Consider the following 27,012-nt stretch of genomic DNA (forward strand, 5'->3'; position numbering starts at 1 on the left):
TGCCGGTTAATTCTTTCTTTTCCTTCTTGCAGGTGGACCTGCAGAGGAAGCTAGAGGAGCGGAACAGGCTCTTGGGAGAGTATAAAGTAAGAATGTGTATCAGTTTGGAAATGATTCCCATTTGACCTTTTATGGATAGTCTGTTGTTGCTGTTGTTCAAAGAGCTCTGAATACTCTGTTCTCATTGCTGCTTTCTGCAAGGACCTCTTCTGGGTGCCTTTGATTCCGTAACCCTGAAGAACAGATAGCATGTCTACGAGAAGGAGTACAGAGCTCGTTATCTGCAAACTTCCATCTCAACCTTTATGTCTAACCTGCGTGCGTGCCATGTGGCGGTCCTCCTACAAATGCTAGTTCCCTTCCGCCTTACTGTTCCAAGAACCCGCTGTACTGTGTCAGATCACTACGGTGTGGAATGTCTTCCTGTGTGGCTTGAGGAAAGGACTCTTCCCCTTGAGCCTCTCCTTTGCTCAGGTGGAACTGACCCGGCCAGCGGTGAGCTGTTCAGCGCGCTTGGCTTAGCACCCACCTGAAAGCTCTGTCTCTGTTGCAGAAGGAGCTGGGGCAGAAGGAGCGCCTCCTCCAGCAGCACCAGGCCAAGCTGGAAGAAGCCCTCCGGAAGCTCTCTGAAGCCAGTTACCAGCAGGTGGGAGTAGAGGCCCCCACTGACTTCCTGTCCCTCCAGCCCGAAGACAGCTTTTTCTGATGTCGTCTCTTCCTTGCAGGTGGACCTAGAGCGGGAGCTGGAACAGAAAGACGTCCTTTTGGCTCACTGTATGAAAAGAGAGGCAGATGAGGTAACCTGCCCCTTCGGGCCCCCCTCCCACATCTGTAGGGTCAAAGAGGCTATTTGGTGAGGGGGTTTAGAGTGCAGGGTCCAGGGGCTTCTGGCTGGCTCAGTCACAGCAATGTGCAAGCAATATATCTTGATCTCAGGGTCTTGAGTTCGAGCCCCACATTGGGTATCAAGAATACTTAAATAAATAAAACTTAAAAAATTTAAAAATAAGAACGCAGCTTCCAGGCAAAGAAAATCTAGTTTCAAATTCCAGTTTTTCATACTTGTTGCCATTGTGTGACCTTAATTTGCTTCACTTCTGAGCTTTAGAAATAAGACCTATTGAAAAAAAAAAAAAGAAAGAAGACTCATCAGAAAAAAAAAAGAAATGACTCATCTGGAAAATAGTCCACTTGGCACAAAGTCAGGCTCCAAAATATTAGTCTTTGTTCTTATTCTTTTCCTCACTGAAGTGAAGTCAGGAGGTGCTGAAGCAGCCTTCTCAGGCCTGCCCATGGCCAGGCTGAGGCAAGGTTGGGGGTCCCCCGGCCGAGGCTTCCGTTTTGCTCATTCCTCATTCAGCAGTGCCAACCAGGTATCAAGTACCGGGGTTACAGCAGGGAATGAAAGGAGAAAAAGGTCTTTGCACTCATGAGGGTTAAATTCTAATTGAGAGCGACATGAACAGACAGACAATGGTATACTGTGTCAGGAAGTGGTAAGTGTGAGTAAGAAAGATGAGGACACCTCGGTTTGGAATTCTCCCTTACAACAAGCGTCATTTCTTGCTGTCGTAGGTGACCAGCTACAACAGTCACAACTCTCAGAGCAATGGTTTTCTCCTTCCAGTGGCAGGAAAAGGAGCTGCTTCCATCACTCACAAAGGGGTAGGTTCTTGGGATTTGCGTGCAGACCCCACTTCCAGCTAAAACCGGAACAGTGGCCTAACCATCGCTAGCACCCCCGGGCCTTTTGTACCCCAGTTCCCTAATTCCTGCATCTGATGAGCGCAGAGGATGCGAGACTCTTGCTGTCTGCCGTGAATAATTAATGGGCAAACAATAGGTCCACTTCTGTGAAGGAAAATTTCTTAGCATTCATACCTCCTCCCTCGAAAACAAAAGATCCAGCCTGGGAGCCTCTGCTGTACGGTGTTGAGCTCAGCGATGGGGATGTGGTTAGTCCTGCGGCCGCGCCAGCTCAGCAGCACCTCCCTTCTGCCCCCAGACCAGCGACCTGCAGCTCGTTCGCGATGCGCTCCGCAGCCTGCGCGGCAGCTTCAGCGGCCACGACCCTCAGCATCACACCATCGACAGCCTGGAGCAGGGCCTCTCCAGCCTGATGGAGCGCTTGCACGCCATGGAGACCCAGAAGAAGCCGGACAGAAAGGTAATCCTCTTTCTGGGCCAGTTCTCTTGGGCCAGCACCAATGAACTTCGTTCTATCAAGTTTAGTTGAGATGACAGCTTTGCCAACAGACATGTCAAAGGTTTTCCTCTAAGTGGAGCCGACTCTGCATCAGGAAAGGCGTTCGTGATAACTCTTGCTCCTAGAAATTGCATAAGGGTTTAAGGAAGTGTGGTTCTTGAGCCCACAGGAGTCTCTCTCTACTGCTTCCTTGCCTTTCTTCTCCCCTGAATGAGGTTGGCATTGGATGCGGAAATATATGGGAAACTACACTGGAGACTAGAGAGCCTTTTATAAATGTACATCATTCTTATTAGAATATATTGTCCAATTTTATATAGTGTGAAAGATGGGGTAGAAAAGTATGTATTTCAGGTACATTTTTATGATTTAAATTTCTTGGATAAATTCTCCTGCTGATGAGAACTCTTGGTATTTTTTGTGTGACTCCTCAGGTTCGGGGCAAGTCACCCAGAACTCAAGCAGGTAGTGAATACCGGGAGTCCTGGCCCCCTAATTCAAGTAAGTACTCATTACTGCTCAATAAGGGCTCCTAGCTTATTAGATCAGAAATTTAGTACTTTTCTTGCTACTGACATTTTGAGAGTAGAATTTTTCCTGTGGTACTTCACTCTTACATATTTCTGTAGGAATACTTGAATGGAGTTACTTCTAGGATGTGAAGACACTTACCGGCCATCATCAGCACCATTACCCCAAGTAACGTTTAGCACATGCAGGTTGCTCCTGACTCAGGATATTCCAAAGATATTTCCAAAATATCTTTGGAAAATATACAATATCAAAATATTTACACCGAACACGGCAGAATATAAAACAACAAAAACATACACAAACCACCCTACAGTCCCAAATAGTACAGAAAATTTCCAGTTCTTCCTGAAGGCAAAAATTTAATTTCTTTGGAGATTTTCCTTAAAACTGGGGGCTTGGGTCTTTCAAAAGACTTGCGCCATCTAGTGGCCACGCTGAAGAAGTAATTTAATCTGCTCTATGCCCTCTCCTTACATTCCTTTCCCTGTTCCTTCAAACATGCTGGAAACCTACCCTGCCTGGTAATTTCTCTTTTATCGTGTATGTTACCTTTTTCTTTAATAATATCTACATTTTGTCTTTTATGGTTTACCCAGGCCTAATCTAAAAATACATAATAATCTACAAAAACCAAATAGTAAAAGGCTGTTTGTTACATATACAGTTTTTTTTTTTTTTAAGATTTTATTTATTTATTTGACAGACAGAGAGGCAGGCAGAGAGAGAGAGGGAAGCAGGCTCCCTGCTGAGCAGAGAGCCCGATGCGGGACTCGATCCCAGGACCCTGAGATCATGACCTGAGCTGAAGGCAGCGGCTTAACCCACTGAGCCACCCAGGTGCCCCACATATACAGTTTTGAAAGCTGCATTAATAAACAAAATCTAAAGTAAGACACTTAAGATATTGGCACAATAAGAAAGATAAAATATTTTTTGTAGGGCAAATAAAATAATATGTGAGCCCCCAGATACCTTTTCTTCTTGAATGAGGGATTTACACTGGGAATAAAAAATTATAGGGACGCCTGGGTGGCTCAGTTGGTTAAGCAGCTGCCTTCGGCTCAGGTCATGATCCCAGCGTCCTGGGATCGAGTCCCACATCGGGCTCCTTGCTTGGTGGGGAGCCTGCTTCTCCCTCTGCCTCTGCCTGCCATTCTGTCTGCCTGTGCTCGCTCTCTCTCCCTCTCTCTCTGACAAATAAATACAATCTTAAAAAAAAAAAAAATTATATTGGTACCAGAATTAGTTTCAATTTCTTTTTTAGCATTGTTTTGAAACAGTCATTTCTGTTTTTTTTTTTTTAAAGATTTTATTTATTTATTTGACAGAGATCATAAGTAGGCAGAGAGGCAGGCAGAGAGAGAGGTGGAGGCAGGCTTCCTGCGGAGCAGAAAGCCTGATGCGGGGCTCGATCCCAGGACCCTGGGATCATGACCTGAGATGAAGGCAGTGGCTTAACCCACTGAGCCACCCAGGCACCCCTCATTTCTGTTTTTTTTTAAGATTTTATTTATTCATTTATTTATTTGTCAGAGAGAGAGAGAAAGAGTGTGTGTGCTCAAGCAGGGGGAGCGGCTGGAGGAGGGAGAGGGAGCGGCAGGCTCCCTGCTGAGCAAGGATCCCGATGCTAGACTCGATCCCGGGACCCTGGGATCATGACCTGAGCCAAAGGCTCAGTTCAACCAACTGAGCCACCCAGATGTCCCTCATTTCTATTTTCTTAAGAGGCCTTTTATTTTGTCATCCCCTTCAGGACTTTTTTAGGTTAATATAAGTTGCCAATGCAGATAATTCTAAATATTTGGAAATTCTTCTTTAAAAATCTAATAAATTCCTTCCTTCCTGGAAAAATCCTTTTATGTATTTGCTGTACTTATCCTAAATACTGCAAGTATTCATAGCTGCTTAATATAGGGAGTTAATCTAATTTATGTATTCACAGTTACAAGATCTCTCTCCTGAAAATACAAAAGCTTGTGTAACCCGTTAGCCTCCTACATACTGACTTTTTTTCTTATTCCCCCACATAAAACCTTGAAAAAATAGTCTACATGGGATCTTTTTCCTTCCTTTCTTCCCATTCACTACTCAAGCCACCAGTCAGCTTTTACTCAGCAAATCCACTTATTTAGTGTTCTTTTTGTTGGATCACTGTTGACCTTCTTGGCCTTAATCAAAGTGGTTACTTTTCAAACCTTGTCTTCTATTGACTTCTAAAAATCACTGACTGTTCTTCTTTTTTTTTTTTTAAAGATTTTATTTATTTATTTGACAGAGATCACAAGTTGGCAGAGAGGCAGGCAGAGAGAGAGAGGGGGGAAGCAGGCTCCCTGCTGAGCAGAGAGCCCGATGTGGGGCTCGATCCCAGGACCCTGGAATCATGACCTGAGCCAAAGGCAGAGACTTTAACCCCCCAAGCCATCCAGGAGCCCTCACTGACTGTTCTTGAATAGTTTCCTTCTGCACATATTTTTCCTCTTTAACTTCAGTACCAACCAATTATTCATTCAACAAATATTTATTAAACATCCATTATGCAGTGCCCATTTTAGACCCAGGAGATAAAGAGATGAACAGGATGGACGAGGTGCTTGCCCTCTTCAGAGGTGCAGTCCAGTGAACTCGCCACCACCTCCTTCTCTTCTCTTCTTTCTCCAACCCTTGAATGTTGATCTGTCCTGGGATCCATGGGAGATCTAGACCGAGGCCTTTTCATGTTTTCTTTAGGCGATCCCTTCCACTCCCATGCCTTCAGCTGTTCTTATGTGCTGATTATTTTAAAATTTATAATCTCTAACCCCAGCCCTTTTCTGAGTTTCAGGGCTGTATTTTTTTTTAAAAGATTTTATTTATTTATTTGACAGACAGAGATCACAATCAGGCAGAGAGGCAGACAGAGAGAGAGGAGGGGAAGCAGGCTCCCCACTGAGCAGGGAGCCAGATGCAGGGCTCAATCCCAGGACCCTGGGATCATGATCTGAGCTGAAGGCAGAGGCTTTAACCCACTGAGCCATCCAGGTGCCCCAGGGCTGTATTTTTGAATGACAACTAGATATCTCCCTATAGGCAGAATGGCACTTCAAACCTTTTGTCCAAAACTGGACACAAAATAGAGTGGGAAAAATACAGAGTATGGAATCAAACAGATCTGGGGGTGTAGTTTTGGCTCTCAGTAGAGTGTGTGATCATGGACAAGGGAGTTAATTAATATATATGAATTTTACTTTCCTTGTTCATGAAATGGAGATAATTTTGAAGGATTATGAGCATTAAGTGAAATATTATGTGCAAATAACATGGCATAGTGTGTGGCAGTTGAGAGGTGCAAGGCGAATGTTTATAGTCTCAAAATACCTTCCAATTATTCCCCTCCGGCTTATGCCCTGTCTTTCTCCATTTCATCACACCCAGATCTCCTGAAAGAGTAATCTTTTCTCTGAATCCACTTCTTTTTTTGCCTTTTACTCTTAAGGGAAAGCAATAATAATTGTTTTGGATTTAAGAAGTAATACAGTAGAGTGGTCCCTGGGTGGCTCAGTCGGTTAAGCGTCTGCCTCTGGCTCAGGTCTTATCCCAGGGTCCTGGGATGGAGCCCTGTGTTGGGCTCCCTGCTCAGTGGAGAGTCTGCTTTTCCCTCTCCCTCTGCCCCCCACCCCTTTGGTGCTCTCTGTCTCTCTCAAATAAATAAAAATAAAATCTTAAAAAAATAAAGTAATACAGTAGATTAGCGGAATAGAATTGAGAGTTAAGAAAAAACCTATATATCTGTGGTCATTAGACCAGCAGATAGTCTCTTCAACAAATGGTGCTGGACAACAGTATATCCACATGTAGAGATGTAGAGCGTAGAGATGGACCCCTACCTCACACCATGTATAAAAATTAAAAATGGATCATTGAGGTAAATGTAAGAGCTAAGGCTGTAAAATTCTTAGAAGAAGACATGGAAAATATTCATGACCTTGGATTCTCAGTCAGCAACAAAAAACAAAGCACAGCATGAGCAGTAGAAGAAAAAATAGGGAGGGGCACCTGGATGGCTCAGTGGGTTGAGCTTCTGCCTTCAGCTCAGGTCATGATCTCGGGGTCCTGGGATCGAGCCCCGCATTGGGCTCTCTGCTCAGCGGGGAGCCTGCTTCCCCCTCTCTCTCTGCCTGCCTCTCTGCCTGCTTGTGATCTCTCTCTATCAAATAAATAAAATCTTTAAAAAAAAAAGAAGAAGAAAAAATAGGGAAATTGGGACTTCATCAAAATTAAAAAATTTTGCATCAAAGGACACTATGAAGAAAGTGAAAAGACAAAGGCCATAGGAGAAAATACTTGAAAAATCATATATCTGATAAGGCTGTAGAATAGAGAACATACAAAGAACTCTTACAGACTGACAACAAAAGACAAAGAAATCCAGGAATAAACAGGCAAAGGGCTTGAATAAGCGTTTCTCCAAAGATAAACAAATAGCCAGTCCGCACATGAAAAGATGTGTAAAACCAAGAGTCATTAGGGAACGTACATCAAAACCACAGTGAGATACCCTAGTTCTAAAGGAATGGAAAATAAATGTTGTTGAGGGGGAGGTCCCAGACATTGCTGGTGGGGATGTCAAATGGTACACCTGCTGTGGAATACAGTTTAGTGGTTCCTCAGAAACTTAAATACAGAATTACTCTATGATCCAGTAATTCCATTCCTAGGTCTATAGTCAAAGAATTAAAAACAGGTATTTAAAAAAAAAAAAAACAAACTTGCACACACATGTACCTAGCATTATTCACAATAGCCAGAACGTGGAAACAACCCAAATGTTCATCCATCACCCAATGAATGTTTAAACGAATTCTGGCATGTGCATACGATGGAATATTATCCAGCCGTAAAAAGAAACAATGCACTGATACATGCTACAACGTGGATGAACCTTGAAAACGCTAAGCGAACGATGCCAGACGCAAAAGTGTATAAACTTCATGAATCCTTTTATATGAAATGCCCAGAATAGGCAGATCCAGAGAAACAGCCAGTGAGTACATCAGACAGATGCCAAGATTAGGAAGGAGGGACTGCTTAATGAGTTTGAAGTTTCCTTTTGGGATAATAAGATGTTCTACAACTAGATAGTAGTTACAGTGACATAACACTCAACATACTAAATGCCTCTGAATTATACACTTTGAATGGTTAAAATGGTGAGTTTTGTGTTATGTGAATTTTACCTCTATTTTTAAGAAGTAAGTTAGGTAGCTCTTTCTGCTCCCCATGTTTTAATAAAAATCACCTTTTTGCCCCCCCAAATAAGTAAAAATAAAAATAAATTTAAAAAGTAAGTTAAGAAAAATAATTTCTAACCTCTGCCTAGGATATAGAAGGCTCCTTCCCTAACAATAAGACAAAGTTGAGTAATCTAAAAGAAATCATCACTTTCACTTTCTTGAATCCATGAGAGACGAGATCATAGAGCAACCAACTAGCCTGAGGACAAAGACGTGCCTCCAGGAGAGACTGGATGCAAGCCCTGGTGCACTTGTGGGAGGAAGATGGCGCCACCATACCAATAGGGAAGAAATGGGCTAGGATTGTAATTGCTCAAGGCTAAGCAGAGAGGATAGGAACCCTCGGGGCCACAGAAGCAAGGGGAGTCTGCACCCACTTGGAGGCTCTTTATGGACCTCCATTGGGTGCTTATGAAAAATACTGGCTGTGGGGACAGAGTCTAGGGAGAGCCTATCTTGGTGGTGGAGGCCCGAGCAGCTGCCACGAAAGGAAAAGCGTGAAGCATTCTTCTTTAAGGAACAAAAGCCTTAAGCCAGTAGGGAAGGGCAGCGAATCAGTTTTCTTCTCCCTCCTTGTCCCAGGCAAAGGTGAAGACCTATTTTGGCAAGGGAAGGAAAAAGGAAAAAAGAACTGTCTGTGCCTGGGAGACTGGTAGGACACTGTCTTGGGCTCATATCTTAGAGGTTGCCTACCCTTGGGGGAAGAAGAGTAGGACCATTGCTAATGCCCCACCCTCAAGACTGAGGTTGGGTCATGACCACAGAGAAGCTCCCCTCGTTGCCAGCCGCTGGATGTCCAAGCACTGGGTAAGAAGCAACACCAGCTTGCTGTGGGAAGGCACAAGTGTAGAGAGATTGACTTGGGCACAGGCTCACAAGTAAAGTCTAAAGCTGAAGATGGAGGAACATTGAAGAAAAACCCTCCAGCAATCCAGCTCCTAAACATAACTCTACAGGGATTTGAAGATGGTGGTGCCCCAAAGGTAACCTGAACAAAAATCCCAATCCCAGCTCAATTGCAGTCCAGATTAACTGTCCCTAGTACTGTGGCCTGGCAGAACGAGCAGTGGTCCTATTTCTAAACATAAATATTTGGTAAGTCACTCTCTACCATCATATACATGATGTCTAATATTCAGTAAGAAGTTATAAGACATCCACAAAAGCAAGAAAAATACTGTTATGAGTCAATCAGTATCTACTTGAGAGTAAACTCATATGACAAGGATGCTGAAATACCTAGAATAAGTTAAGAAAATATACGGAGATAGGATGGCAATGGAGATTTTAATATAACAAATCAGATTTTAAGGTACAGTAATTACTGTTTTTTGGTTCTTTTTTTTCTTTTTTAAAGATTTTATTTATTCATTTGACAGAGAGAGAGATCACAAGTAGGCAGGGAGGCAGACAGAGAGAGAGGAGGAAGCAGGCCCTCTGCGGAGTAGAGAGCCCGATGCGGGGCTCGATCCCGGGATTCTGGGATCATGACCTGAGCCGAAGGCAGAGGCCCTAACCCACTGAGCCACACAGGCGCCCCTGTTTTTTGGTTCTTATGATAAAAATTTCTAATTAGTCTTTTCTCCTATTAAAGGCATTATCATAAGTACTCCTTAATTAAACTTTTTAATAAGTACCTGTATAAAGCATAGAGAAGATGCAGACCAAGGAATTTGAGTTAAAAACCATGGGACCGGGGCACCTGGCCTGGGTGGCTCAGTCGGTTAAGCGGCTGACTCTTAATTTTGGCTCAGGTTACAATCCCAGGGTCCCAGGTCCAGCCCCGCATCGGGCTCCCTGCTCTGTGGGAATCCTGCTTCTCCCTCTCCTTCTGCCTGCCTCTCCCTCTGGTTGTGCTTGTGTGCTTTCTTTCTCTCTTTGTCAAATGAATAAATAAAATCTTAAAAAAATAAAAACCAAACAAACCATGGGACCAACACATACAGATCCTGTGTAGCTAAGGGATGAGATAGGTTTTGTACCTTTCTCAACGAAGCATGAAGTCCCTTGGGATCTGAGTTTCTAAGGTCGCTTTGCTCTGTGGTTCTTGCTCCTGCTCACGTCTCTCCATGAATTGCGTGGGCGTTCTCTACACTGTCTACAAGTTGGCAATGTCTGCGCCTCCTGCGCTGTGTCCCTTCTCCCTTAGTTGAGATCTTGCCTGGCTTCTTTGACCTCTTTTGTCTCTGAGCAACACTCACTGCCTGTCGGGACCCTCGTTGTTCCCTGGGAGAAGTACCTGGAATGGGTGAGAAGTGGTGGCCTCATGATAGTGTCCGTGCCCAAAGCACCTCCTCCTGGCTTCGTCGCCCTAGGGGTGACTTCCCGTGGATCACACCCCACGGACGTGGCTGGTGTTTTGCAATGGTGTGGAGGCTGCGCTGTGACCCCAGGCAGCTTCGTGCTCCTGGAACACTTCGAATGACTGGGAATGAGGCGGCGTTGGGAGCAAGCTCTGACCTCGGCGTCTCTCTCTGACTGCAGGGTTGCCTCACTCACAGAGCTCCCCGGCTGTCAGCAGCACCTGCACGAAAGTGCTCTATTTCACTGACCGGTCACTCACACCCTTCATGGTCAACATACCAAAGAGGTGAGATTCCAGGATCGCGGTTTCTCTTTCACTTTTTGAAAGGACAAAGTAGTGACAGGAGGCGGACTCGGGTTACCTCCCACTGAACGAGCTGAGAGGTGTTTGAGGAACAGTATGGTGTAGGAAGAATACAGATTGGGATCCTACTTACAGTGTCACCGCTAACCAGTGGCGTTGTAAGGGACAAGTCATGATCTGCTGCAAAGTATAGACGCAGTAATAGGGCTTCCAATCCTGATGCACAATTTTGTTCCGAGTTAGGAAAAATCATTTTGTAAGGGTTCAAAACACTTCCCGTTGGTAGCCGTGGGTTGCAGCCTGGCCCTCCAGGGCTGTTACTCATCTATCTCGGTCCTGTTTGAGGATTGCATCTAAGCAATTGAGAATTCATGTTAAAAACCTTCAAACATACCTTTATACTCCCTTGTAAGGTAAATAAATGGCTTTGAAAGGAAGACTTTTTAAGCTCTGGAACCAACAGCTGAGAGAGGTAATAGGTTGTCCCTCTCCTGGGAGAGTTTGCTTAGTTGGTCTGGGCTAACAGGGAGCTTTCTGAAGCTAGAAAGATGAAGATGGTGATGTCTGACTTAACTCTACCAGCCTAGAGAGTTGGAATATCGTTGCAAAGAAGGAAATCAAGAGAACTTAGACATATTGATAGTTCAGCCAATTAGATTTCAGAGATCTTATGGTGTCTGATTTCCAGAGTAAAACAGACAAAAGCGATCTGGCTGCTGCTGGAACACAAACATCTGTTTTAAATTTTCAGAGCACCCCGTCCGTAATGCTATTCTTCTTCCCTCTTGGTGGCTCCCTAACCTCTGCTATAGAATTGTCTGGGTTCCCAGGGGTGGGGACCTAACAAGGCCATGTCATTTCTGCCTGGAGAGTCTTTGGCAGGGGCCTGGCTTTAAAGGTAACATCTCATCTTCCCAGCCTAATGAGAAGCAGTCTCAGTGCTCTCGCCTTTTGTTGCAGGTTGGGGGAGGTGACACTAAAGGATTTTAAAGCAGCTATTGACCGGGAGGGAAATCACCGCTACCACTTCAAAGCGCTGGATCCTGAGTTTGGCACTGTCAAAGAGGAGGTACAGAATCCCTGGGGAGCTGGGTGGTATTACTGCTGGTTCCTGAACCCCAGAGCCGCCTCCTCTGCGACCAGTACCCGAGTTCCCTCCCCAGGTCAGAGGAGTTTCCCAGAGCCTCAGGCCCATCTGATTACCCTAGACGGATGTGGTCAGGGAATGCACAAGGATCTGGCAGCTTCCTCGGTTCAAGGACTTAATCGCTTTGACAAACTGGGACAGAATGCTTTATTTTAAAAAGAAAGTTTTGTTAGTGAAAATAAAAGGACCTAAGCTTGAATGGAAGCTTGGCTTGAAGGGGTCCCTTCTCTGTCTGTAGCTAAATCTTAGAAACTTTTCTGCTTCCTGTGTTGAGCAAGATAAACAAACAGGCATGAATATGTGGAACTGTATATCGGGATGGCAGTTTCTCAGATAATTAAAATGAGTAACTTCTGGAAAGTCATGTCTGCTTATTCTCAACTCCTTGACTGTTTTCTTAGCCTACGCTTCTCTTTATAATCCATCTGCCAAATATAGGGAAGAGAGTTCTGGGTTCTTACATAATCACATTGTGATTAAAGCCAATGTTTTATTTCATAATTATTTCCACACTGAAATGCTTTAATAGCCCTGTTCTATTAGTGGCTTAGAAAACTGAATGAATGAATAAAAAGAACTGCCTGTTCTTTTGGTTTTCTTTCTAACCCTTTCTTTACGATACCTGGGACCAAAATTTTACCCTTTCTCATTTTTGTAATACATATACTACTGCTTTCTCCTAAGCACCCTAAAGTGCTGTATGGTTAGTAATTTATTAATCCTAATCAAACTCTATAAACAAAGCAAGGTTAGAGATGCTTTTACCATTTCATAGATTAAAAAAACTATATATGTATCATATAAGAATGTTATGTAATTTTATTTTATTTTTTAAATTTTTTTTGTAATTTTAATAATATATAATAATATAGGATATAGTATATGTTGTATTATATATTATGCACATAATCTATTATACAAAATACAATAACATATGTTAAAAATATTTTATATATATATATTATATATATATGTATGCATTTGTATACATTTTTAAGTTTAGGTATAACTTTAGGGACGAAACAAAAGGGACGTAGACTCTAACTTAAGGCTTTCCTCTGTATGTTCTTTATCCTCTGTGCCGAGGTCTTAGTTTTATCAGCAGCAGCCGTCTAGACCGATTCCCTGTCTTGGCTTTTTTTTCTTCCTCTAGGTTTTTCACGACGATGATGCCATCCCTGGGTGGGAAGGGAAAATTGTCGCCTGGGTGGAAGAAGACCATGGAGAGAATTAATGCTGAGTATTGGATTGGGAGCTCATGGAACTTGGCACCCCCTGGCTGTTTCACTCAGGAAAGAGGACTAAAACCAGAATACACAAAGAAGTTTCTAGTTTGTGCTGCCAAAAAAGAAGCTTCTCCAAGTGTGACAGCCCCAGGCCAGTACTGTTTCTGTGCCTGGCTTATGTGGTACTTAAAATCCCTGTCCACCTGTAGACCATGGGTTCATCTGGAGTTCCTTGTCCGTGGGAACACAGTGTTTTATTCTACTCTGAGGACAACAAACCGAAGGCCTTAACCAGTGGGAATGGACGATCCCGCTCCTGTCGGGGCATGGCTGCTATTATCTGGAAACTGGGAATTGGATGCATCACTCCTGTGTGTTACAGTATTACTTTAATTGGCCTCAATGGTTGCAGCAATCAGAGTCCCAGCATTTGTACTCACAGACAAGGCAAAGGTACCAGCTTTTTTGCTTCTTTGCAGCTATTGCAAACCAAGAGGAACTCCTGAGGTGGTACCAAAGATGAAAGCCCACTCTTCAGGAAGTTTTTGGACCGGGCATGGATGGTGCTGAATTGTTGATTGGATGGAAAAAGGGCTGCCCATGTTGTGCTATACTTCGCTAAAACCATGATGAAGTAAGACCTTGGGTTGCCTCTTGTGTCTTAACTGGTTCTGCAACTTGTCCTTTAGCCCACAGAGGGCACATTTCATGTACTGCTAGTTTTCTCTGGGGACTCTTCCACCGTAGAGCCATTTTTTCCCCCTTCCAACTGACGAACTTTGTGTTTGAAAGGAATAAGGAGTTAAAGTCTCCTTAAAAATCTAGGCGGGTATGGAAAGGTGCTGCTACCCATATTTCCTTGACTTTCTTTCTCTCATGACTTCCTTTAACTCATGGTGTCTCCGTTGCAGTCAAAAGGAGACCGTTCATTTCAGTGTTTGTAATTTATGAGTACTGAGCATGAGTTACTGGTCTGCCCCTCTTCATTTCAAGTTATTTTCGATTATGTATTTAGTCTAGGTTGATCCTTTAGGGCACAATAGGCCATGGGGCATGGAGCATGAGTTGTGAATGGCAGGGTTGATTCTGGGTTAAAAAAACCCTAGAATCTTTTCTCACGTGCAACACTGTCAAGTGTAGAAGCTAAGAGAAAAGAGTTAAACTTCCAGAGATGACTTAATAACTTGGGTTTTCTCAGTCATTTACCAAGCACCATCAACTAATCAGCCATATATATATATATATATGTATGTATGTATATACATATATATGCACACACACACACACACACAAATACTCATTCCCAAAAGCAGTCGGCCTGTGACCAATGTACACTGCCAACCAGGAGAGTCAGACAAGTCAGTTCTGGGTTCTTGACCTGTCTGTCTCTAGTTCATCTCCGTTTTCCAGCTGTTTCAACAGACTACTCATTGGAGCTCTAAAATGACATTTTGTTGTTTTATATAAATGTGTCTTTTAAAATAGTTCATGTTTGGAGAATTCTTTTGTACTCATTTGTTTTTGTCTGAGAACCATGTCTATTTTTATAACTCGAGTGTGAGTTCTATATGTTCTCACATTCTATATACTGTATCCATTTTCTAGAGAACCCAGTAGCTTTTATAAGGCTCTTCTCTTCTTACCCTTGTGGTTTCAGAACAAGCTTTATTTTATTACAAGTATATTAATGACAACTGATTCCTGGTTCTAATTCTACCTGCCATTTTGGTAGTGGAGGTAGTTTTATGTAATCTCTTTGATTGCTCCTCTAGCATACAGAAGGAGCTCAAAAGATATCTGATATCTTTCAGTAAGTTTACTTGATCTCCTACTGAAGAATTTCTCATTGGAAGTGACTGGGAAAGTCAGTCAAAAGCAAGAATAATTCATTACGAAAGCAAACAGAAGAAAACAGGATATTCTGAACCTTCACCCCCCACCCCACCCCGGAAGTCTGGAGGAAAGGTCCTCATGTCACCAATTTCTCTGTTGCATGAATTTTAGTGTTTTGCTAGACATGCTAGACAGCATGAGGGTTATTAGGCCAAAATTCGTTACTGTATTTCCAGTACAATTTATCTTAAATATTTGTCTCTTAAGTTAGTTTTTACTTGTCAGTTTTCTTTGAGCAAACATTCTCACCATTATGTAGAATTTAGCTTTTCAGAGAAAATTAAATGAGAGAAAAATTTCAAAGTCCTCTACCTTATTTGGCTTTTATATCTCTGTCCTTTGGAAGAGGAGCTGCATGGCCTCAGTGCCTCCACAGAAAGCTGAAGTTGAGTTCAGGGGAGAAAATGAGATAGTTTTTTCCCCTTTAGCTCATTAATCTCATATGCCACGGGTAATAACTAAACACCCCCATTACAGGATGTCGCTCCAGTAATTTTTGTGTAGAGTGTGTTGGTACTCCCCATTCCAGTTTCTAAAGACACGAACCGTCCGAGAAGTGTGTGCATTGATTCCTTCGGGTTTAAATCGATTCCTGTTTGTTACACTTTGGTTGTCCTTGAAGCCTCTTGACTTATTCCAAGGATTGTCCCCAGGTGACATTTGTGTGGGATAGTCCATCCAAACACTGAAATTCTCTTCCTTTTAAAAAACTGAGGAACTAGAATGTTTGGAGTTCATAAAATAACCTCTAAACCTATGAGATTAAAAAAAAAAGATCCTCTCACAAAAACTAGCTTAGAAAAAGCTCAATTCCTTCAAAAGTCGTCATTTAAAAACTGATGACTATTCTCACTCAGTTCCCTAAATTAGCTGGAATTGGAACACTTTACAATTTGTACCTAAAGAATTTGGATTAAACTTAGTTAATGGCTTTCCTACTTACTGATTAACATTTCAGCTCTTTTTGACCAGGATGGCTGTAAATTAGGGAAAATATCTTTATGTTTACATCCAATCCAAGAGGACTCTAATTACTTAAGAGCATTTATGTCATAATTATAATAATTTTCATTTTTTCCATAAAATAAGCATTATGATTGCACACTCCTATTGTCTGAATTTATGTAAGAGGTATAGCTTGCTTAAAATATATATGTAAAGTTATATTTTCTTAGAAACATGGATGTTTGCAACCATTGCTTTCATAGAGATTACCACCATGCATTCTCCCTGTTTTGTTTTCATGAAGACTGTGTTATACCAGAGGCTTCTGATTATCAAAGTGATAACCAGTTTTAACTGCCTGTATGTACCAGATTTGTGAACTAATTTTAAAAAAAGCAGAAACAAACCATGAATAAAATGGAGTTTGCAAACTAAATACTGAATCGTTTTCACTTGTGTTTATCGACTGAAATTAATCAGCAAAGCCATTTACATTTAGTGCAAGTCAATTTCCTCAAGTGATCTCCCTGGTAGCGTATTTACTCATTACCTGGGGAGCAGAGATAAGGATTACTTTATGACTATAGATATTTTACCATTGGCATTTCAAATGTAAGCACAAAACACATTGTTATTGTCAAAGAAAATTCACTGATTTAGCACTTCTTTTGAAATCATATAAATGTGCAAACAAATAAAAACCTGAGTACAAGCTGTACTCAGAACCAGAATTTCCAAATTAATTTGAAAGCTGCCTTCCTAAGACTTAGGTCAGCTTCATGTATCACTTCAATTTAAACGTTTTATATATTTATGTTTTTAGTCCTGAGCTTTTACTTGACTTGGAATTACATATTTTCAACTATTAATTACAAGCCATTTTAATTAGGTCATTATGTTAAAATTAAGCATGTAAAGAACTTTCATACCCAGTAATTCCTCTTTCCATCTACCCACTTCCTATTGGTTGTCACCATTCTACACGTTTCTCTACTTCAAACCCTAGAGTCTTGAGCCTTCCTTTTCCTTGACTTCTGTTATCCAATCTGTTCAGGGGAGTTCAGACCTATTCTCTCAGGCCTGAAAACCTTAAGAATTCCTACCACACCTCTGGGGTAAACTTACACCCTGGACTGTTTGAGCTGTGCCCTCCTGTGATTTAACTACACCTGTCAAAAGTATATTCAAATAAAAACCAGCTATGCACTGAAAAATAACAAACCCAGGTTTAAGCAATCCTACCTACGGAAGTGATCAGCAAACTGAAGACAGTATCATACAAAGGCTGATTTAGATCCAGTTATTAAATTCCAGTACAGTGGAAGTAGTAAGGTATCCTGGTCAATTCAAAATCACCAAAACATTTTCATAATTTATTACTGCACTGCAATCTCAATACTGGGTATTTTTGCCTTTTAAAAAAAGCTTACTACTTTAGTAGGTATGAAATAGTGCCTCCTGGCTGTTTCAGTTTTCCAAATGTTTAATTACTAGCAAGGTTGAACATATTTTCACATGTTGGTTTTTCCTATTTCTTGTGTTCTTCGTGTTCTGACCATCTGTACAATGGGGACTTAGAGATATAAATACAGCACGTGCTTCTTCCTAATCTAATGCCACCCTCGGCCCAGAAATGAGGTATTTTTCGCTTGTAGCATGATAACCCTACAATAGAAGTATACCTAACAAATGTAGATAACTTCTCATTTATTAATTCAAATGACATGCTTCAACTTCCAGTATTTACCGGACGGTATACCAAACTATTTTGTACGAAGTATTTCAAGCATAATAAAGCTTTTTGCGATTTAAGGGCATTCTATAGTAAGTCAGAAACGTAAATCTGTTTTGAAAACTTGTATCTTCATACACAGCATAAATGCTTAGTCCTGCTACAGCACACCTTAATGGAGGAATGAATCTTCGGCTTGGCTGCCCCTCACACCATTTGGCTGGAAAACCTGTTCACTCTGATTTCCGGTTATGCTACAAACCCGAAATTAAGCCTTTGTAACTTAATGCGGGTTACGCGGAGCGAGGCCCCCAACGTGGCCACGGCTGGGTCGGCAGGGGCGGTCTGCACATCACCAGAACGCCCAGATCCCGTCCGACAGCTCCGTGACCCTGCCCTGGGCCTCCGGCTCCCTTCCCGGCTTTTCTCAAAACTTGGGGACCCCCGAAATGCCTCTCCTAGGACCCCTCTACCTTAAATCCTCTCCGCGTCTTATTTTTCCCAAACTTGCGCCTGCATTGGCTCCGCTGGAACGCCCCTGCCCCTGTGGGTGGAAAATAGTTTACCCCACTCGCTGCCGGCCACCCTTTCCCCTACTCCCTGGAGGAAAAGCGGACGTTCCACCCATTTCTGGGCTGGGGAGGGGTGCGGTGAATCCTCGGAGCCTATTTTACGACAATGTGCGGCCGTGCGGCGCGGCTGACGGCAACGGCACACTGCTCTTGGAGAGGTCACTCCGGAGACGGCGTTGGTTTTGGGGTGTGGGGATTGCTGGCATTATGTGGCGCGTCTGTGCTCGACGGGCCCAGAATGCGGCCCCAAGGGCGGGGTTCGGGGTTCGGTGGGCGGCCTTGCGGGAGGACCCGGGAGCTCCGTGCTTGGCTCCGCGGGCTGGTGCGGGTCCGGCTTGTTGCAGTAGTGGGACCATGGGGTATGGCAGGGTCCGGGCACTCTGCGGCTGGAGCCCCAGCTCGAGGGACACACAGAGGGATCGCCTCCTGCTGCAGCTTTTGGGATCGTCCAGCCGCCGCTGGTATAGCCTGCCCCCGCATCAGAAGGTGAGCCCCAGTCCTGCCCTTCGCGGGACCCCGTTTGTCCTTCAGGGCAGACTTCTTGGCCTCGGAATCCTCCCTCTGAGGCTTCAGTGATCTTCCAACCCGTTCCCAGTGTATGTCTTTTGTCTCTTCTCCAAAACCCAGCCTTGCTGTGGCTCTTGAGCTTTTTTTTACCTCTCCTGATGTATTTATTCCATTGAAGGAAGAGTTCCAGGCTCCCGTCTCTTGATCTATTCCATAGAAATAAGCTCCAAACCTGAGGCTATTTGTGGAATGTCTGCTGAGTTATGTGCTCTGCCAGTTCCACGGGACTGTGGAGTAGGAACCCTGTCACTGCAGAGCTGGTGGCAGGAACTCCCTTTCTATCCCCAGTGCCCGGCGTGGGACGGGACTCAGTACACTCTGTGCATTGAATACAATTGAATGAAGCATTAAGCCAGACTGAGAGATAGCGTTTTCTAAATGTAGTGTTTCTCCTTTTTCTCCCCCAGGTTCCGTTGCCCTCTCTTTCCCCCACAATGCAGGCAGGCACCATAGCCCGTTGGGAAAAAAAGGAAGGGGAAAAAATCAATGAGGGTGAACTAATTGCAGAGGTAAGTTATTTAAAACATGGAAACGAGTTAGAAGGAACTGGCTTAGCTCAACTGACTGTTAGCTTTTCAGATAGGTAATTATCCCTTTTGCTTGAGAAACTTAGATGTTTTTTACAACTTGATATTAGAGAAGGTTGGTTAGGTAAGTTGTCAGCAGCTAGCCAGGCTGATTTTTAACTAATTCCTTTCAGGTCTATTAATAGAGGCTTTGTCTTCACATGACTGTTGAACTGTGTGATTCCAGGCACAGTCTAATAAATTTCATACTGGTAGCATTAAGCCTAAGCTGCTGCTTTGTGTTAAAAGGTTGAAACTGATAAAGCCACTGTTGGGTTTGAGAGCCTGGAGGAGTGTTACATGGCAAAGATACTGGTTGCTGAAGGTACCAGAGATGTTCCAGTTGGAGCGATCATCTGTATCACAGTTGAAAAGTGAGTAGTGCCTTGGTAATTTGTGGAACTTAGGTGCTTAGTGGAGTGTTTTGACCTAGGATTGAGAAAGGAGGAGTTATAGGCTTCTGAGACTACTGTTGTGGGTGCTAAATCTGCTTTATAAGCTCCTGTACTTACACATTCTTTCTCTTCCATAGGCCTGAGGATATTGAGGCCTTTAAAAATTACACATTGGATTCCTCAGCAGCACCTACCCCACAGGCAGCTACAGCACCAACCCCTGCTGCCCCTGCTTCTCCACCTACACCTTCTGCTCAGGCTCCCGGTAGCTCATATCCCACTCACATGCAGGTGAGGCTCAGCCCCTGGGTGTTCGCTCTAGAAAGTTTATTATTCGTTATTTTTCATATATGGCCATTACATCCTGGAAGCTGGCATTAAATATGGCTAGCTCTTGTCATTTGAAAGTAAATAGAGAGTAAAAAAAAGAAGTAAATAGGGATTTAAACATTAAAATTGACAGTTTTATTCCTAGTCATTATTTCTAGGTGTTTGAACTTGGACATTCCTTTAAACTTTCTCAGCCTGAGTAGAGTAGGTAGGATAATGCTTGGCATTTCTCATTCAATAACATTGTATTAGGTTTGGAGGATGATTTGTACTAATACCTACTCCTTGTAGTAGAGAGTGTTTAGTGGCCTGTAGTATTGTCCATTGAATAAAAGTCCCCAGTTGGTGTTTTCCTTTGACATGTGATGTTTATTTTTTATGAGTGAGTGAACTAGGGGTGCCTGGTGATTCAGTCGGTAAGCGTCTGACTTTGGCTCAGGTCATGATCGCAGTGTCCTGGGATCGAGCCCCGCATTGGGCTCCCTGCATAGCGGGGAGTCTGCCTCTCCCTCCCCCTCTGCTGTTCACTCAGCTTGTGCTCTCTGGCTCTCTCTATCTCTCTGTCAAATAAATAAATAAAATCTTAAAAAAAAAAAAAAAAGAGCACATGAACTAGTTCCATAATATTAATAAATGAGGAAACTGGCGACAAAGTGTGTAGAATAGACTAAAGAGTTGAAGGCAATAAATATAATCGCAGTTGGTTCTGTTAAATAAATCCCTTTCTAAGAAACTACAGTGGTTTTTTAGGTATTATGGTTATCCCATGTATATTCGTGTTTTGGATATTGGAAATTGGTAAAAAGCAACTGGCCTTTTTCTAAAGGATTAAGACTAAAACTTTTCTTTCACTTAGTTTATTTGTAGAAATTGCTGTATAGGAATCATTTTCCTTTTGGGGCATAATATTCTTCTCCCTGGTCTTTTAATAGCCACTTGTGAAGTCTTGTGTGGTGTTCAGGTCACACATTTGTTTCATCCTGTTCAGTAAACTCTTCTCTTAGTACATAAGACACACTTCCTTTCTCTCCCATTTTATGTCTGTGGCTTTGTGTGCAAGCGTTACAGTTGTATTTTAATTATGTCTTAAGATCTGTATAGAGATTATTGGCTCCACTGGTTTTGAAGTAGTAGATGGAGATGACAAATTCTGAACAAGAAAAACATTTAAAAAATATTTTCTAAGTAGAGTTATGTTTTTCTTGTTTTTCCTCTCTTTCCCAAGACATTAATTGAAATGATTTTCTCTCAGAATAATCCTCTTGCTAACTGATATAAAAAACTGAGAAGATAGCAAACAAAACCCATAATAACTGGGTAAGCATCCAAATTCAGTGGACACACAAGCCATATGAGTAGCAAAGCAATGTTTCATTGAAATCAGCCAGTCTGATGTTCAGATCTTATTGGGATGGAAGGGACTCTTTCCTTTATTTTTCTTGCAATTGTTAAAATTTTACTTTTTTCTTACCAATTTGGGTGCCTTTTTTTTTTTTCTTGTCTGATTGCTTGTGACCAGGACTTCCAATACTATATTGAATGAAAGTGGTGAGAATGGATACCCTTATTCCTGATCTTAGAGAGAAAGCTCTCAGTTTCCCACCACTGAGTGTGATATTAGCTGTAGATCGTATAAGGCCTTTATTTTGTTCAGTATGTTCCCTCTATGCCCACTTGGTTGAGAGTTTTTAATCGTTTATGGATGTTGTACTTTGTCAGATGCTTTTTTTGCATCTATTGAAATGATCATTTGTTTTTTTATCTTTTCTCTTATTAATGTGGTATATCACATTGATTTGTGAATATTAAACCACTCTGGCATCCCTGGAATAAGTCCCTTGATTGTGGTGAATTTTTTAAATGTATTGTTAGATCCAGTTTGCTAATATTTTGTTAAGGATTTTTGCATCTATGTTTATCAGAGACATTGGCCTGTAGTTTGTTTAAATTTGTTATTGGTGGTTTAGGTATCAGGGTTGGTTTTGTAGAATGAATTTAGAACTTTTCGTTCTCTTATTGACTACTCTTCAGATGTTTGGTGGAATTCACCTGGGAAGCCATCTGGTCCTGGACTTTTGTTTGTGGGGAGTTTTTGATTACTGATTCCATTTCATTGATCAGTCTGTTCAAATTTTCAGTTTCTTCCTGATTTAGTTTTGGAAGGTTATATGTTTTAGTAATTTATCCATTTCTTCTAGGTTGTCCAGTTTGTTGGTGTATAATTTTACATAATCTTTTTATCTTGGAAAGGTATCTGGGAAGTTTAGGAGAAATGCCGTTTCCTCTGAGTGAAAAGATAGATGCTAATACAGAACACAGCAAAATTTTAATGGAATAGTCTAAACCAAGATCATTCTGTGAAAATGAAAAATTCTAGCTTAATCTAAGCGATAAAAAAGATGAAAAGATGCTCTGCTTAGATATGTAATTGAGGAATTAATTTTGACAATCTAGAAAGAAATCATTCCTAGTTAACCCCTTGCTTTTAATGTTGGTTGGGGGGGGCGGGTCAAAGTATCACTGATATTGTAAATCTTAGGATTTGGAGGGTGATTCAAATGGTAGAGCACTATTGAGGCACGGATCTTTTGCTCTTATGAGGGCATCAGGCAGATGGGAATTTGGATCGCCAGAGTCACTATCATTCCATAAAACTATTGAAGCTAAGTGCCACTGTGTCCAAGGCTTTGTAGTATTAGGCAATAATATGTGTTTGTTTCTACAGGTGGTTCTTCCTGCCCTCTCTCCCACCATGACCATGGGCACAGTTCAGAGATGGGAAAAAAAAGTGGGTGAGAAGCTAAGTGAAGGAGATTTATTGGCAGAGATAGAGACTGACAAGGCCACTATAGGTGAGATTTCTTCAGCTCTTAATGGTTGAGGCACTGAGTTTTCCAATGAGGGAAGAGGATTGCCGTCCTATCCTATAATGAGTGAGTGATAACATGAAAAATTTTAATTTTGGGGATTCATTTCCTGGAATAGACTCTGTCATGACAGAAGTGTATGTAGTGGAATTTGTCAATGCCACACTGCACTCTTAATGAATCAAAGATATGTCAACTTAGAGATGATTTTTATCTAGAGTTTGCTTCTTAGTCTTACTGTGTTACTGAGAAGCTATTTCAGCCCTGCTGTTCTTTAAAGTGGGCAAGGGAGGAGAAAAGGAAACAGGAGAAAATTCCTTTCTAGGCAGGAAAATAACAAAGAATTTAAGATGACTTTGAGGGAAAACCGAAACCAGGGTTTGGATTGTTTTCATAGTTGAGAGTGACTGATAAAATATGTATATACCTGTTCACACAGCATATTCCATTTCCATATATTCCCTTTCTGATTCATTTTTATGCTCAGAACAAAGCCCACCTATTATTTGTGTTAATATTTATAGATATTAGTAGATCTATTTGTTTCCTGTCTAGTCCCCAAGGTGCGGTGGGTGATTCTGAGCATCCTCCGCAGTGGTGGCTTTTAGATTGTGTTCTTCAAACCTCATGATTCCTTGATGGTACCGTGAGGCAAAGGAGACTTAGTGAACAGGACTCTGCTTTCCCTGCCCCTCTCCCCAACTTCCACCAGGGCAACTCCTTTTTATCTTTTCACATATTGTGTTCCAACCAAAAGATTTTATTAGAAGAAAGGATTCTGTTTCTTAGAAACAAACAGAACCCCTTGGTAACAATAGATCTGCTTTCCCTTTTAACTTGGATACTGGAATTGCTATAGAGATGGTATTCTAGAGACTCTGATAGTCACTGGAGAAGCGTTGCCTTTGTCAAATTCTTTAAACTCTCTTGTGGCCTTGGAGTCTTTTTTTTTTTTTAACTTCTTTTATTGGATATTAATTCTTAACTGGAAAACCGAAGTTTTCATCAAAGATAATTTTGTCAGGGAGGGGCACAACACAAAAAGCCAAGAGGTCTGCAAGGCAAAAATGGTTCTCTGCATTATCTTTTAGTTTTACTTTTGTAACACTTCATGTTTGAGTTCTCTTCTCTCTAACACTGTAGAAACCCTGGTAATGCCATGTTTCTTCACACTGAAATATTTAGTTGAATACCAAATATAACCTCTTTGAAAAACTCCAGAGATACTTTTAAGGGCATAATCCCATATCACTGTCAATTTTAGTAGCTCCCTTAATTTAACATCCATGTGGTTCTGATTTTTAAAAGTACAGCTGATGCCATATTGGTACAGTTGATGTCATCTTGGAGTCTTATGGGTCTACATAGCAGCTTCCCTTAAAGATGTTTTTAAGAAAATGTTTAGAACTAACTACTGTCTAAGTCTCTCATAGTTTTATTTAACAGTTGTTTATTTAGTATTTACTTTGTCCCAGGTACTGTTTCTAAGTACTTGAAAATTAATAATTTTTATAACATTACTGTGAGGTAGGTATTATTGTAACCCCCACTTTGTAGCTAAAGAAGTTGAGACATAGAGACGTTAACTCACAAAAAGTTATATAGCTAGTTAGAAGAGTTTTTTACTTAAAACTGTGCTTTGGTGGGATAGTAGAGTCCTTTAAATTCCATAATGTTTTTTTCTTTCTATTTAAGGTTTTGAAGTACAGGAAGAGGGTTACCTGGCAAAAATCCTGATCCCTGAAGGCACAAGAGATGTCCCTTTAGGAACCCCACTTTGTATCATTGTAGAAAAAGAGGAAGATATACCAGCATTTGCTGACTATAGGCCAACTGAAGTAACTGATTTAAAACCACAAGCACCACCATCTACCCCACCTCCGGTAGGTATGCTTCTAGAATTGAGGTAACACTTACCTTATTCATCTCTAAATTGAGGGATTAGGTTGGATGATATTCTAAGTTCCTTCCAGCTCTCAAGATTCTATAAATGAGATGGTTAGGGGCGCCTGGCTGGCTCAGTTGGTAGAGGCTACAACTCTTGACCTGGGATTATGAGTCTGAGCCCCATGTTGGGTGTAGAGATTACTTAAAATATTTTTAAAAACCTTTAAAAAAAAAAAAAAGATCGCTTTTGTGGAGGTATGTGGCAGTGCACCATTCCCCCTAATAGTCAGTTGTTGGATCCTTGAAGCTTTTTTTTTCTCCCTGCTGTCTTGAGTCCTGCTAAGAACAAAGCCGAGGTGACATGCTCTTTTTTTTGCTTTAGGTATAGATATGCATATGGACGTTACTGTATACAGTTGTTCATGAACAACATAGGGTCTGGGACACCAACTCTGCGCACTTGAAAATCTGTGTATAACCTTGGATTCCGCCCATATTTAACTAATAAGCCTACTGGTGGCTGGAAGCCTTACTGACCATGTAGACAGTAGACAGTCAATTAACACATATTTTGTATAGTATATGTATATGATACATATTATATGCTGTTTTCTTAAACCACAATAGAGAAAATGTTATTAAAATTGTAAGGGAGAGAAAATACGTTTATAGTACTGTGCTGTAAAAAATCCATGTGTCAGTGGGCCTGTGTAGTTCAAACTCATATTGTCGGAGGGTCAGTTAATCTTTGTTACTGTCAGTACTCTTGGTATTCACTTATGCTGGGTCAAGCTTATTTTTATAATATATTAGAACCTTGACATCACATGGCTTGTTTTGCATAGATGCTAGTCTTGTCGTTATATGCTATACAGTATATGCTGTATACCTATAATGTACTGTATGCACCCCAGGCTGAGATAGCTCTGTGATGAGGCTTCTGTAGGTGTTAGAATCATGTGAGTTTAGACGAAGTACACATTTCTGTCAGAGAAAACTTGATTTCTGACTTCCCTACATTTGTGGGGAGGTGGCCAGTAGTAGTTACTTAAGGTACTTTCAACATGGAACTTCCAGCGTAATTTATTATTTTGAAATGAGGTTAAGTAAAAACAAAATCATGTTGGTCATGAAAGAGAATGAGAATGAAGGCACAGCAAGAGATGAAAGTAAAGAAAGTCTATAAGGATATTACATACTGATTAGCAGTGTTAAATCCTATGTTTCTCCATGTTATCAGGGAGTAAGAGAACATGGTTCTTTGACATAATTACTCTTCATATGCTATATTATGTTGGTTAAGTAGGAAAAATAAGCATAAGATAGAAGTTATTTTGATTTCTTAATAAATGTAAGCTCTTCATCTCTCAGACCAGTCTTTAGTGGTAAATTAACAGTTTGTAACTTTTCTCAAAAGGTGGCCCCTGTTCCTCCAACTCCCCAACCTGTAGCGCCTACACCTTCAGCCACCCGCCCAGCTGCTCCTGCTGGACCTAAGGGAAGGTTGTTTGTTAGCCCACTTGCAAAGAAACTGGCAGCAGAGAAAGGGATTGATCTTACACAAGTAAAAGGTAAGTTCGTCTCTACGGAATGGGGTTGTAAACATAAAATTTACTTGAGATTTGTTCTTAAGTCCAGAAAGGATAAGTCTGTATAGTCATTTTATTTGGAATGGTGCAGAAAAGGATGAAGGAGGGAAGTAATCTCCTTTGTTGCCACCACAGGTAGGGAAACTTAATGTGCCGTGTTTAGCTTATCTAGGATCCGCTTATATAATGTGGATAGCCTTTTTTTTCCTCAGTTCATGGGACCTGCTTAATTTTTAGTGCAAGTGTAATGTGCTTGTTCAGCAGAGTTGAGTTTTTGGACTTGACTGTGTAATAAGAAATCTCTGTTGCTGCAAGGCTGACTGAATCCAGCAGTGCGCAGCGTAAAACAGAAACCTGGGGTGATTTGAAAGACTTCGAATGAAAAAATATAAAACTGAAGTTCCTTGAGGGCAAAGGAAAATATCTAATTCATATTTTTTTCTCCCCAAAGAGAAAGTATAGCTTACTGATAAGAGCATGAGGTCTTGAATCAGACCATCTGGGGTTTACTTCTGGCTTTATCATCTTCTGTGTGTTAAGACTTTAGGTGAATTACTTAACTTGTGTATGTCTGTAGGTGAATTACTTAAACCATCTGCTTTTCCATTTGTGAAACTGAAATAATAATGTATATTAAAACAGGCAAAGGGCTTAGGACAATATTTAGAGTATAATAGA

The 27,012-nt window shown here is 41.5% G+C and overlaps 2 protein-coding genes across 6 annotated transcripts in view; both read left to right on the top strand.

Moving 5' to 3' along the window:
* DIXDC1 (DIX domain containing 1) overlaps positions 1-16,265 on the top strand; it is a 76,306-nt gene extending 60,041 nt beyond the window's left edge. For all 5 annotated transcript variants that reach the window (XM_047747484.1, XM_047747485.1, XM_047747488.1 and 2 more), the window contains 9 exons: positions 33-86; positions 554-646; positions 726-797; positions 1,576-1,665; positions 2,006-2,167; positions 2,641-2,707; positions 10,495-10,600; positions 11,579-11,687; positions 12,919-16,265. In XM_047747484.1, coding sequence (XP_047603440.1) covers positions 33-86; positions 554-646; positions 726-797; positions 1,576-1,665; positions 2,006-2,167; positions 2,641-2,707; positions 10,495-10,600; positions 11,579-11,687; positions 12,919-12,999 — 834 coding nt within the window. In that variant the 3' untranslated portion in view covers positions 13,000-16,265. The remainder of the gene's footprint in view (positions 1-32; positions 87-553; positions 647-725; positions 798-1,575; positions 1,666-2,005; positions 2,168-2,640; positions 2,708-10,494; positions 10,601-11,578; positions 11,688-12,918) is intronic.
* A 1,743-nt stretch (positions 16,266-18,008) lies between these two features.
* DLAT (dihydrolipoamide S-acetyltransferase) overlaps positions 18,009-27,012 on the top strand; it is a 31,836-nt gene continuing 22,832 nt past the window's right edge. The window contains exons 1-7 of the mRNA XM_047747496.1: positions 18,009-18,619; positions 19,108-19,209; positions 19,516-19,640; positions 19,799-19,952; positions 22,717-22,843; positions 24,554-24,741; positions 26,163-26,316. Coding sequence (XP_047603452.1) covers positions 18,011-18,619; positions 19,108-19,209; positions 19,516-19,640; positions 19,799-19,952; positions 22,717-22,843; positions 24,554-24,741; positions 26,163-26,316 — 1,459 coding nt within the window. The 5' untranslated portion in view covers positions 18,009-18,010. The remainder of the gene's footprint in view (positions 18,620-19,107; positions 19,210-19,515; positions 19,641-19,798; positions 19,953-22,716; positions 22,844-24,553; positions 24,742-26,162; positions 26,317-27,012) is intronic.

Source organism: Lutra lutra, chromosome 10, assembly GCF_902655055.1.
Source record: "Lutra lutra chromosome 10, mLutLut1.2, whole genome shotgun sequence".
NCBI classification, from domain to species: Eukaryota; Metazoa; Chordata; class Mammalia; order Carnivora; family Mustelidae; genus Lutra; species Lutra lutra.